The sequence below is a fragment of the Furipterus horrens genome, unplaced genomic scaffold, assembly GCF_987537825.1.
Source record: "Furipterus horrens unplaced genomic scaffold, mFurHor1.1.pri manual_scaffold_6, whole genome shotgun sequence".
NCBI classification, from domain to species: domain Eukaryota; kingdom Metazoa; phylum Chordata; class Mammalia; order Chiroptera; family Furipteridae; genus Furipterus; species Furipterus horrens.
Window position 1 is genome coordinate 192,422,474 of NW_028327176.1, and position 11,924 is coordinate 192,434,397.

General features: G+C 61.6%; 1 protein-coding gene across 1 annotated transcript; it reads right to left on the minus strand.

The window, feature by feature from the left end:
* Nucleotides 1-4,214: 4,214 nt before the first annotated feature.
* On the minus strand, nt 4,215-11,739 carry MPC1 (mitochondrial pyruvate carrier 1). The gene is made up of 5 exons (XM_090280074.1): nt 11,601-11,739; nt 7,455-7,458; nt 5,295-5,391; nt 4,594-4,726; nt 4,215-4,276 (listed from the first exon to the last, which is right to left on the minus strand). Exons 1-5 carry the CDS (start codon nt 11,669-11,671, stop codon nt 4,252-4,254), a joined length of 330 nt encoding a protein of 109 aa, XP_090136200.1. The 5' UTR covers nt 11,672-11,739; the 3' UTR covers nt 4,215-4,251.
* Nucleotides 11,740-11,924: the final 185 nt, after the last annotated feature.

Here is an 11,924-nt window from a genome sequence, read left to right on the forward strand (position 1 = left end):
TCAGGTGAACTGAAGCAACATCCCTCGGGCAGCAAGAGTAGCCAAGAGCCCCCGTCCTAGTACCAGGGCCACCCCTCCGACAGGGAGCTGGAGCCCCCGGCAATGGCCGCGGTGGGGGCACGGCAGGCAGGGTGGGCAGGAGGCTGTCCGCCTGGGCCAGGACATGTGGACACTCTCTCGGAGGGTGAGTGGGGTCATCTCAGAAGGACACCTGCGGGGGCTCCCAGCAGCCATAGCTGGGAAAGACGCATCAAGTCTGTACAGATAGATGCTTGTCTATTATGCTCGAAAGAGAAAAAGCCAGAAAAAATTAGAAACGGTTACAACGGAAATACAAATTGAACCAATTCCTTACTTTCCAAATTTGGCAGAAGAGGAGAGAATTGGGCGTTTGTGCCACGTCCTCAGCAGGGCCTGGGCTTGGTTAATAGAGGAGCCTGTCCTTTGCAGGGAGCTCCCGGGAACGGGTCACCCCGCGGTGTGACTGGTTTAGGTGGGAACTGTGCGTCGGGCTGACAGCCCAGCACACCTGCCTCCGATGGGCCCTGCAGGCACCTGGAGGCAGAGCTGGCCCAGGAGGAAGGGATGAGCCGCAGCGTTTTATCCTGCTGGCAAACACTTGCTCAGCACCCGTAGGTGAGCCAGGTCTGTGCCCTGAGCCAGGCTTCCACGACAAAGCCTGGGAGCAGCGAGCCTGCACGGGCTTGCCTGTGGCTCCGGTTCCCTCCTCAGTGAACAGCACAGCCCTGGGGCCTGCGGGCGGCCTGGCTCGGGTGCGTCCCAGCGGCAGACCCGGCACCAGGACAGCACCCCCGCGCAGAGCTCTGCAGCCTGGGGCCCTCGCCCTCCCCAAGGCCACCAACCTGCCCAGCGCTCCAGTCCCAGGTCACACAGGGGCTTGGCTTTGACGAGGCGGTTTGATGTCTGCTTCTCTTCCAGACCCTAGAAAGGCAACTCAGAGGCCATCTAAGGGCTTTGGAGCAGCCTGTGGCCGGGGCAGGTGCAGGACATCCTGTCATTTGACAGCTGCTTCCATCCTCACTGCAGTCTGTACTCACCCCACACGCACAAATCTGAGAAAATCACAGAGCTGCCCGGAGCGCGCACGCAGAGAGGGTGAGAGGACGGGCAGCTGAACACAGCCGGAGGTGCGGACACAGAGCTGGGTCCAGCCGAGCGCAGCGTGGGAGGAGGACAGGGAGGTCTGGGCCTGAACCCCTGCGGCCAGAGGGGACTGCGAACAAAAGGCCCTTGACTTCACCACGATCTCCTGCCAACGGCACTTGTCACCCTGCAGCCCGGGGTTCCGTTCCGTGCCAGGACTCCAGCCCAGTCGGCCGGTTCTGGCTGTGCAGGAAGTGCTGCCCCATTGTCACCTCTGCCCGTGAGTGACTTTACTGTGACACTGGGCGTCAGCTTCCTTGGAAGGTAGTCACAGCTCGCTTTTATCTTCAAACCCTCTCTGTCCTTTATTTTAAATGAAAACTAGGTTGAGCCTTTGAGTATCTTCAGCGGCGTTTTATGTGTGGCAGTTTGAAAACCGGAGTATGTACGTACTCCTGGCTGGTGTGGCTCAGGGATTGCGCGCCGGCCTGCGAACTAGAAGGCTGCTGGTTCGATTCCCAGTGAGGTCACAGGCCTGGGTTGTGGGCCAGGTCCCCAGCTGGCGGCACTCAAGAGGCAACCGCACACGGATGTTTCTCTCCCTTTCTCCCTCCCTTCCCCTCCCTCTAAATAAATAAAATCTTTAAAAAAATAAAAACAAAAACTTGAGTATGCACTATCGGGCTTTGAAAGGAACCAAGGTTTGCTTCAACCCCGTCCTCGCACGCACACCCTCCGTGGGCAGCTGTGCCTGGAAGTGCTGGCTGTGTCCCCCACTGACAACCCCCAAACCCCACGGCACAGCCGCTGAGGACACATGGAGGACCAGACGGGACGGAGCCTCGGTGCGCACCGCTCTCCGCGCAAACACTCTCGTGTTTAGGGCCAGGAGACTTTCCACGTCTCCACGAGGCCGAGCTCCACGAAGCACTGACAAAGGAGCAGGAGGGGCCTCCCGTGCCCCCAGCGAGGGCGCAGATGCTGAGCTGGGGGCCAGTCCTCTGTGCACGAGGCCACCACCTGCCCGCCGAACACCCAGCTGTTCTCAGCGCCCCTTTGCTAGTGACGGACAACGGATGGGGTCATTCTAAAGCAACCGAGAAGCTTCAAAAAAGAGGGAGGAAGGGAGATGGAAGCCCGTGCTGTTCTGGCGGAGCGTCCGCAGGCTGGCGCCCGTGCCGCAGTGAGTGAGGGACCAGACGGACTGGGGCCCCATCCTCACCCGCCCCCCCAGCCCCCGCTGCCCTGTGCCTCCTCCCTGCCAGCAGCCGGGACTCTGTGGGAAGCCCCAGACCCCATTCCGGAGCCAGCACCGAGCTCAGTCCACTTGTCTCGGCTCCTCCCTCTTCTTTACGTGGGACGGTCACTGTCAGGGCCCCCGGAGGGCCCTGCACACGACTCCTGTGTTTGACATAACGTCACGGGTGTCTGTTCACTCACAGGTCTCCCGCCTGTGGGAGGACGCTCCTGGTGAGAAGTGGCCTTGCTGGACTTGCTCGCCAGGTGCATGAGGGACGTTACCTGCATTTGTCAGGGCCCTGGGTTCCAGGGCGGTGACACCTGTGGCTGCCCCTCAGGGAGCTAGGCGACCTCTCTGACGGAGGGCGGAGGGTCCCCTTGCTCCTTGCACGGCACCAGAGGCAGGCAGGCTGCGGCTGTCCCACAGTGACAAGAGGAGGAGCAAGATCCCACCCAGCGAACCAGAGCCGGAGAGACCGGGAGAGGAAAGGGACGGCTGGGCCGTTGCTTCAGAAGCCCCTGGGCAGGGCGACGCCTTCGGAGCTGACGCCGCCCACGTAGTAAGCGGAGTGAGCAGTTACCCGACCAAGCGCTCCAGGCTGTCTGCAGCCTCAATCCAGTTCAGTTGGAGCAATGAGCCCGAGGGGACCCTGGACAGCCCGGTTCCTGCTGAGCGGCCCCAGGGACTGGCGGGAGAGGCCAGAGGGGCAGGGAGCCGAGGGGACCCTGGCCTGTCACCTGGCGACTCCCAACGTCTTGCCCCGCCCCTGCCTTACAAGATGGAAGCAGCCCCAGGCCCACGCGCCTCCCAGGTGCCTACGTGCCAAAGCTTTGTCGACCGCCCAGCACGCTGACAGACAGAAAGTGACATTAAGGGAGCTGTTCGGAGGGTGCCCGGGCAGGGAGATGCGGCGTCCCCCACGCTGCCACGGAGGGGAGGTGTTGCTAGTACTGCTGCTGAGGCCCCTCACCCAGCGTGGCCGTGCACTGTGACAGCCCTGACCAAGTGCGACCGTGTCCTCAGGACACTGGGTCACTGTGTCCAGTTCCAGGAGCAGCTCGGGCCTGTCCCGAGGTGGCGTCCTCTACCTGTGCCCAGCGCAGCGGCCGCACCACATCCAGTGGGGTCTGGGTCGGCGGTCCCAGCGCAACATGGCGAGCTCTGACCCCGCCTCAGGGAGCGGGAGGCCAGCGCACCTCCCGGGCCAGCCGGTGGCTTCGGGGCGTTTGGGAGCGTTCTCTCATGACCCGCGTGAGAAGCAGCACGTTCTCAACGGCGGGGACCAGGGCTGCTCCAGGGATCGCGGCAGCCCACCTGCCCCCGCCCCTCGGTCATCTCCCGGGGCTCCATCTCCTACCCATAAAAGCCCTGCAGGAATACAGTCCGGCAGCTCCTTCCACAGGGCAACACAATTGGTCATTCGCATTTGACAAATATTTAAGTCGTTTATTGCCATGAAGTACAGCATTTCAGAATACACACTGCCTGGGAACGGACACGCTTTCAAACCCTGGGTAGGAGACCTTACGTGTGTGGCCAGTGGCTGGAGGTCTCCTGGACATTAAAGAAAAAGTCAGGAATTCTGAGTACTCGGGAGTTAGAAATTTTGTTCTCTGCAGCTTTTCAGTAATAAATTCCGACACAGTGTATACATTACTGCAGAGAACCGTCATCGGAATTACTGAAATGGTCGCATGCTGTGAGCGCCCCTTCGGAGGAGAGGGCTTAGCACTTGGGGGGCAGCGGAGCTGGTGCAGGGGTGCGCGGCGGCCCCTGTGGGGACCGTCTGGTTAGTAGAAATAGCTCTCTGCGCGTGTCCTTTCCCAGGGTTACACATGACAGTGGACTCTGTGACTCAGCAGCTGGCAAAGCTGCCTGTCCAGGCACCAGCTCCTCCCCTCCCACCGTCACGCGGACGCCTTCTTAGTCATCCTGGAAATAAACACAAGGAGAAAGCCCAGGAGAAACAGCTCCGCTGCCAGCTGCAGAGGCCTCGGGCGGCCTGAAGACACTTTACGTGATATTTATCCCGACTGACACTTAGGAAAACGCGGCCCCAGCTCCACGCTGCCCGACCGCCCTGCACTGTGGGAGCTGCCCGGCCTCCGCTGCACCCGACAGCACACGGCTGCTCAGAGTGAAGTTTCACACACACGCGCACACCCACACCCCTTGAAACGCCTCAGCCCACGGCTGGGCTTCCTTCTCCCCGGTCCCGCCCACAACACAATGGGCTGGGCCTCGCTTACTGGTGCTTGATGAGCCGCGTCCCCTGCACGAGCTGGGCCACCTCGTTGGTGGCGTGGCAGGCGAACAGGAGCCAGTTGCGAGGCTGCACCTTGTAGGCGAATCTCATGAAGGTCAGGGAGTAACAGCAGAGCGCTGCAAAGACACGAGGCGGCGGGGCGCGGCTTACCACTCGGGGCCTGCGGTGGGGGCCACGCCGCGGGCAGCGGCTCAGCCGCCTCAGCCGAGGAAGGAGCCCCTTCTGCTAAAACCTCGAGGGAGCCGAGTTCCTGCCTAAGTGCACCGGGAACGGAAGCGCGTCGGATGCCCGGGAGCGCGGTGTCAGAGGGAGCAGGCTGACACCGCTCCGGCCCCGTCACAGTCGCCATGCTGTTCCCAGTCCGTCACCCAAGGGGATGGCTGTGTAAGCCCCGCAGCAGTTTTATGGTCAAACACCAGGGCTTCAAGTAAACTCAGGAACACGGTTTCCAAACCCTGTCCGGTTCAAGGGGACACATTCGTCAGCGGGTGCAGTGGCCGACGGGCAGACAGGATCTTAGGGCTCCCCACGCCAGTGCTTCGGAATCACCTGTTCCTTCCTCACTGTGGACAAGGGACACCTTCAGACCGTCACACTGTTACTTTCTAACAGTGACTGTCCTGTCTGGAGCTCTTACAATGAAGTAGGTGAAAGTCCTCTAGGTGTTCAAAGCTGCATACTTACCAAACGTCATCCGCCCACTGATGATCTCTGGAGACTTCTGCATGTCATTGATGGCGGCAATGGGGAGCCCCCAGTTGGCTACTGGACCCCAGAAGTGCTATAAAAATAGGAGACGGAAAAGAAGAGGGGTGGCGTGAAGGTGGAGCCGGGAACAACCGCGATTTCTCTGACTTCCCGGTGGGAACGTGGGGCAAGTCACCGTGCCCGCAGCACGCCCGCTCCCTGGGGATCTGCCCAGGGCCTGCCTGTGACTCAGCAGGCCCTGCAGTGAGCTGGGAGCCAGGAAGGCCTGGGCAGTTTACCAAGGTCCCGGCCAGCTTTCAGATTGCAACTAACCTCTGAGTGTCCCGTTTAGAGAGCCTTACAATGAGATCCACTTCTTCCACAATTCCCTCTCGCCATCATTTAAATCTTCTGATAACTATTCTTTGTCACTGAATGCTTAAATGCATTAAAACTTATTTTTTTCAATTTGTATTTGAAATATACAAAATATTTCACAACATCTCTAAAAATGCAGAGCCTAAACTGGATACTTTTTCTGAAGAAAGGAACCGGATTTAATAGGGGAAAAACAGCTTTCAGCTCATGTGAGCTGTTTTAAGACCTGAGCACCTGGAAGTCTACACTCAGAATTCGCTATTGGGCAACTGGGACTGGAAAACACTTTCAGAGTGACAGCAACAGCTTGTATTTCAGAAACGGACCGACAGTGTCCCATTTTACAACCACACAGCAACCCGGGAGCCAAAACCAAGCTGTCGGTGTTCAACAGCCGCACTATCCGGCTCACTCTCATTTCTGAGGCTGAAATAAGCCCAGTGGCTTTCCCATGACACTGAAAATGGTTTCGTTAACGTACGACTGGCGAATGCTTCAGAATGTGAAGGGGGCCACAGTGCTGGCTGAACCCCCATTCTTGGGAGCAGAATGTTCAACAGCACCCAGCTTCCCCTGCCCCTCAGCACCTGAGATACCTTCGGGCGCAGAACAGTTTTCAGGTCTCACACTTGTAACACTGAGCAGTGACAACACCCGAAACTCCCTGGGGGGGGGGGAACAAGGGAAACCAGAAACAGCACCAGGCTCCCGGCCATCAGAGGTCCGGGGCGGCCGGCTCGGGGGTGCAGGCCAGGGTCAGGGGCATGAGCCCTGCAGGCCGGGCAGGCACAGTGTCGCTGAGGCACTGGATGGCCCACCAGTGCCCTCGTCCTCAGGCTGGAGTGACCGGAGCGCCACCCTGCTGCCGGGCCTGCTGGAGGGCAGCGCCCTCCTCCTGGTGCACCACCCCCACCCACTCCCTCCCCTCCTCCCGCCCTGTCCTGGGTCGCGCCATTTGCACGGTGTCGCTGGTGCCCTTGCTCCCCTCCGCTCTGGCCAGCCTTTCCCCACCGGGGTCTAGTCCCCCTGCCCCTGCAGCCTCCTCCCACGGCTCTGCCCGCATGCTGCTCCCGGGGGCGACTGATGTGCACAGATCCGGGCTTGTCACGGTGCCCGAAGAGCCACGCCACGAGGGGCGTGAAGGCGTCACTTCGCAGTGGGGACCGCGCATCATCGGGAAGGTGAAGGAGCCCCGGGGGCTTCCGTCACCGGCAGTGTCACAGGGGAGGTGTGACAAGAGTCGGAGCACCGGCAACAGGGTCCGCAAGGCAAGGCTGCACGTGCGCGGTGACCGCCTGCACTTACATATATGCCTTTGAAAGGACATAAAGGTGAAAACCCTTTCAACACTGGTCCCCTAAGAGATCTGCCCAGGAAGCCGAACACACCCTTTGTACCGACTACAAGGGCCTCATTCTTTCCTTTCCTGAGTTACGCTTCGTCTGTGCGAATCAGGTATCTGCCAGTCAGGGTCTAAAAATAAGGAGCTTCATGATAAAGTTTTGAAAGGAAAAGATAAACATATTCTGGATTAAATGGGAAAATTTTCACTCCATTATAATTCCTGACTGGACACAAAAGAGCATTCCAACAAGTACGTGTTCCCGCGGCCTGTCTGTGGTTCGGGACCTCTGTCCCCACTTCATAGGGGGCCCCGTGCGGGCTGTTACCGGAGAGGCCGGGGCGCTGCGCCCCAGCCACGGGAGCCAGGCCTGCTGCCCACCGCTGTGAATGCGGAACCCGCCAAGGCCCACAACGAAGCGGGGCCCGTTTCCTTACCGTGCTGTTCGGTGCGACGACGCCCGGGGTCAGACGGGGAAACATGGAAAAGAGAGAGAAAGGAAGGAAGGGTCAGATGTTTTCAAAGGTCTGGGCCTTCAGTTTGCTTCCACCGCACATGTGTTCACGTCCCAGTACCAGAACTACACGCTCTTCTCCCCTGAGCCAGTCTAGTCATATTTCTAATAACAACCTAGAACTAATGAAATAAGCCTTAATTTTATAAAAAGTAAGCTTAACCCTGAGCGCTCCCACAGAAACATAATGCAAGTCACAAATAAACAGGAGCCACGTATTATACATAACTGTGCAATTTCTACAAGAAAAAACAAGTTAATTTTATTAGGTTTATTTATTCCAACGAATCAGAAGTATTCTCATTTGAACACACAACCAGTGAAAACTCATTAACGAGACAGCCTATGTCCCACTGTGTCCCAGGCCTCTGCGGCTGCGGGGCTGCCACTCAGGGGGACCCCAGTCGGGCCACTTCGCCAGTGCTCAGCCGCCGTCTGTGGCTTGTGTCTCCGACTACACAGCACGGGCTTCAAGGGGCCACTCCCCGGGAAGCGGCGGGTCGGACAGAAGGACAGGCTGCGGAATCCCATGACAGCAAAGCCTCCGTTCCCCTTCCCAGCACGGCAGTCCCTCCTCCGGCTCTGAGCACAGGCCTCACTGAGCTGTGCGTCGGCCACCGCACTCTTTCCCTACAGAAACGCTTTTCAAGGAGCAGGACCTAAGATCCGAAACGTGCCCTGGCCGGTGTGGCTCAATGGATTGAGTGCCAGCCTGCAAACCCAGGGATCGCCCGTTCGACCCCCCGTTGGGGCCCGTGCCTGGGTCGTGGGCCGGGTCCCCAGCTGGGGGCGTGTGAGAGCCAACCGATCGGCGTTTCTCTCCCTCTCTTTCTCCCTTCCTTCCCTTCTCTCTAAAAAGGAATGAAATCTTTAAATAAAAATCTAAAATGTCATCTTAGAGGCAATTTAGTTTCAATTCAGTACTTTCTCCTTGAATTATACAACAGTTCAAATTATAGAAAGGGATGTGAAAAAGGAAATGCCTGCCTTCGTATGCTGTTCGATCCAAGAGTCCTGCATGGAAGTGGTCATGAAAATGTGATTACTTCACATTAATAGTGACTTAATGGTGTAACACGGTCCGAGAATAAAGTCATTGTCTGAGCACCGCTGGTAAACACTAAAATCCGCAACTTAACAACCCTTAATTCTATGTCAGAGATGTTCAAAACAGATCAAGTACTCAGTCAAAACATCTAAAAGTCCTATCTGTGCAGAGCCGACCCAGGAGAAGGAGAAAAGCCTCTTGGGATGTATGAGTGTCCGTTCCAGAGAGAGAGACGCTCATAAGCAGCACACACACCGCCATGTGGGGACAGCCACGCACAGCTGGGTAAGAAGCCTTGGTCTTCTATGCGGTGTGCTGCTTTTATCTGACCTCAGTGAAGGTTAAACAGAACCCCCAAACGTCCAGGTGAAGGTTTTCTCGGGCCCACTCACGACTGTGCACGCCCGCGCGGGAGAACGCTCTCCTCCGGGCTGAGCAGGGCGGAGCACGGCTGACGGGGGCGAGCAGGGGGGCTCCCACCGAAGGAGCTTCGTCCTGTTCTCTCCTTCGCCGCACGCGGCTGCCTTCTTCCGAGCCCCTTGTTATTTCCACGGCCCCTGCCGTCACTGCCCCTCTCCCGTCCTGGTGGAAGCCGGGGCTGGGCTGCTGGGGGCGCCGCCCAGGAGCGGGTCACGCCTCACCGGTCACCAGAGCATCTGCAGGGGTCGCGGACGGCTGCTCTGCTGCGGGGCTCGCGGCGCCCTCCGAGGCCGGTCCCAGCGCGGGCGAGCGCGCAGCGGCTCGCGGAGGAGGGGCCGCCGGGGGGACCGGTGCGCGGGAAGGGCCCACCACCTCCCTCCTTCCAAGGCCGTTCTTGTGCTCCGCTCTCTTCCTGTAAATTCTAGCCTGCACCCCCGCCTGAGCATCCCGGGCGCGGGGCCGAGGGGTCCTGAGCCTTCTGCGTGGCGGGGACACCACTGTTCTCCTGCGGCCAGTGAAGCGCCGCACTACCTGATTCCCAAGCCTGCCCCAACGCCGGTCACTCGGGGAAGGGTCCTAGCTGCTCCGCTGGTGCGCCCCTGGTTACTAAGTGTGAGCCCTTAGCGCCGCCCCAGAAGCCTGCGCACTGAAACTAAGCAGCTGACACCGCATTAACCAGAGCACATCCCTCGCGAACAGCCCACGACCGGGATTCACACACGCGCTAATGATTAACTGACTCGCACATGCTCCACGACGTCGGCTCCGAAGAGACCGTCTTCGCACACGCCCGTGCCACGCGGGAGGCGTGGTCCGCCCCAGCATCGGTCTGCCTGAAGGCCCCGACGCGGACACGCGTGTCCTGCCTCGGAGTCCACGGCTCGCCCTCACTGCTCCTCACCCCAGCTCCGGGAGGGAGGCTGACAGCGGGGGGCCGGCAGCTCCTTTGATCCGGCATCAGACACGTGGAGCGCTTCTTTAGAAACGCGTGTTAGAGGACGAGGTCTGAGCACACGAGGAAGAAGGAACTGGGGAGAAGGGAAGCGAGCGGCACCGAGACCAGGACCAGGAACGCAGGGGGTCACACGCAACAGAAGGGAACTGCCAAGCACCACACGGTGTCATTCAACAGCCACCAAAGCGCAGGGACGCGCCCAGGACCACACGGTGGACACCAGGGACGCGGATCCGCACACTCGCCACCAAGGGTTAAGGGCACCGGCATCTCCTGGCACAGAACCTGCCGATTACTGAATTATTTAACACCCGTCCGGTTTAAGTGTCCCTAGTTGTCACGGCAATGCCCTCTCCGGCCGGGGTTTTCCCACCGAGAGCCCGTCACAGTTCCCACGGCGCCCTGGCTCGGGGCCTGCTCTCGTAACTCCTGTGACCAAGCGGGAAACACAAAACCCCACCGCTGAAAACCCACTTGGAAACCCACGTTAGTAAAGCGACGACGCAGTGCGATTCACGCGAGGGACGGGCGGGCCTGTCACCTGGGTGACACGATCCCAAGTCTGTCCTGGAAAACGCGGCCACGCTGCTGGCCACACGGTTCCCGGGTCCCAGGGACGCGGCGGGGGCCGGGGGCGGACAGCGTCCTCCGACGAGGTCTAGAGAGAACGCCTCTTCCTGGAGGAACACAGCTCAGGCCGCCGCCGCCGCCGGGCCCGGCAGCCGCCGCGCAACACCCGCCGCCGCCGAGGGCCGCAGGGACACAAGGTCCCTTAAGAGTGAGCGGCTCAGACCCTGACCCGTGAAGGTGACGCTGGAGGAGAAGGTGCCCGAGCAGCCCCGCTCCGCAGCCGACCTGGGAGAACCGGTCAGACCGCGGGCGCGGCGCCCGGAACGAACAGCGCAGCGGGGCCGCTCGTGCTCAGCGCGCCCACGCGCGTCTTCCTCGGTGTCCGGACCCTGGAGGCCGCCGCCCAAGGGGAACCGGCCATCACCGCGGGGACACGCGGCCGCGGGGCACCCCAGGGACCGCTCGGCCCAGCACCGGCCCGGCCGTCCTGCCGCCCCCGCAGCCCCTCTCCGGAAGGTCGGCGGGGAAGGTTGGCGGGGACCGTCTCTTTCCAGACCCGCCCGCCCCGCTGATGAGTCCCCTCCCCCCCGACCCCCGCGAAGTCGGAGGCGCGCGGCCTCTGCACGCAGGTCCGGGACTGATCCCGGGGTGCTGGTCCCCGGCAGCGGGCTTCCCGCGGGGCCCTCCGCCGCCGGGACTCCGACGGCCGCGCAGCCCACCCCGAGCCCGGCCCCCCGCCGCGCTCCCCGACGAGCTGCTGCGAACCGCGGCCAAGTTAAGCGCTTGGGCACGAGGCCCGCGCCCGGGCGGCCCAGCAAAGGCGCGCGACGTCGGCGACAGCCGCCCTCGGAGGGTCGGCGGGGAACGGGGCGCGGGCGGCGCGTCCTCGGCCCTGGAGTCCGGCCGCGCCGGCGGGCAGGGGCGTTTCGGGGCCGACCCCCCCGCGCCCGGCCTCCCCCGCCGGTCCGGGCACCCGTCCGGCCCCTTCGTTGCCGCCGCCCCGGGCGCCCTCGTCCGCGCGGCCCGGCCCCGGCCTCCCGCGGCCCTCGGGGGCTCCAGCCCGGGGAAGTCGGCACCTCATGAGGTAGTCCCGGAAGTCCTTGCTCCGGACATAGTCCGCCGCCTTTCGCACCAGCGCGCCCGCCATGGCCGCTCCGGAGCCCGGCCGCCCTCGCCGCCCTCGCCGCCCTCGCTGCCCTCGGCGGCTCCCGGCCCAGCGGACAGAGCGGACACCGCGGCAGCGCGCCGGCCGCGTCACGACAGTCGGCCCCGCCTTACGGCCGCCGGCTCCTGGCCTATGGGAGGGCGCGGGGCGGCAGGCAGCCCGCGGATTGGCTGGCGCGCGCCGCACACCTTCTCGGGCCCGGCGATTGGCTGGCGGTTGCTAGGCGGTGACCCTC

What these genes read in the sequence shown, in the direction of transcription:
- MPC1 (XM_090280074.1), bottom strand. Translation starts at nt 11,671, where the DNA reads ATGGCGGGCGCGCTGGTGCGAAAGGCGGCGGACTATGTCCGGAGCAAG. An exon ending in CAGTGGGCGGATGACGTTTG is followed by an intron (nt 4,727 to 5,294) that starts GTAAGTATGCAG and finishes GTGTCTTTGCAG; the next exon opens with CGCTCTGCTGTTACTCCCTG. An exon ending in ACGCGGCTCATCAAGCACCA is followed by an intron (nt 4,277 to 4,593) that starts GTAAGCGAGGCC and finishes GTTTATTTCCAG; the next exon opens with GATGACTAAGAAGGCGTCCG.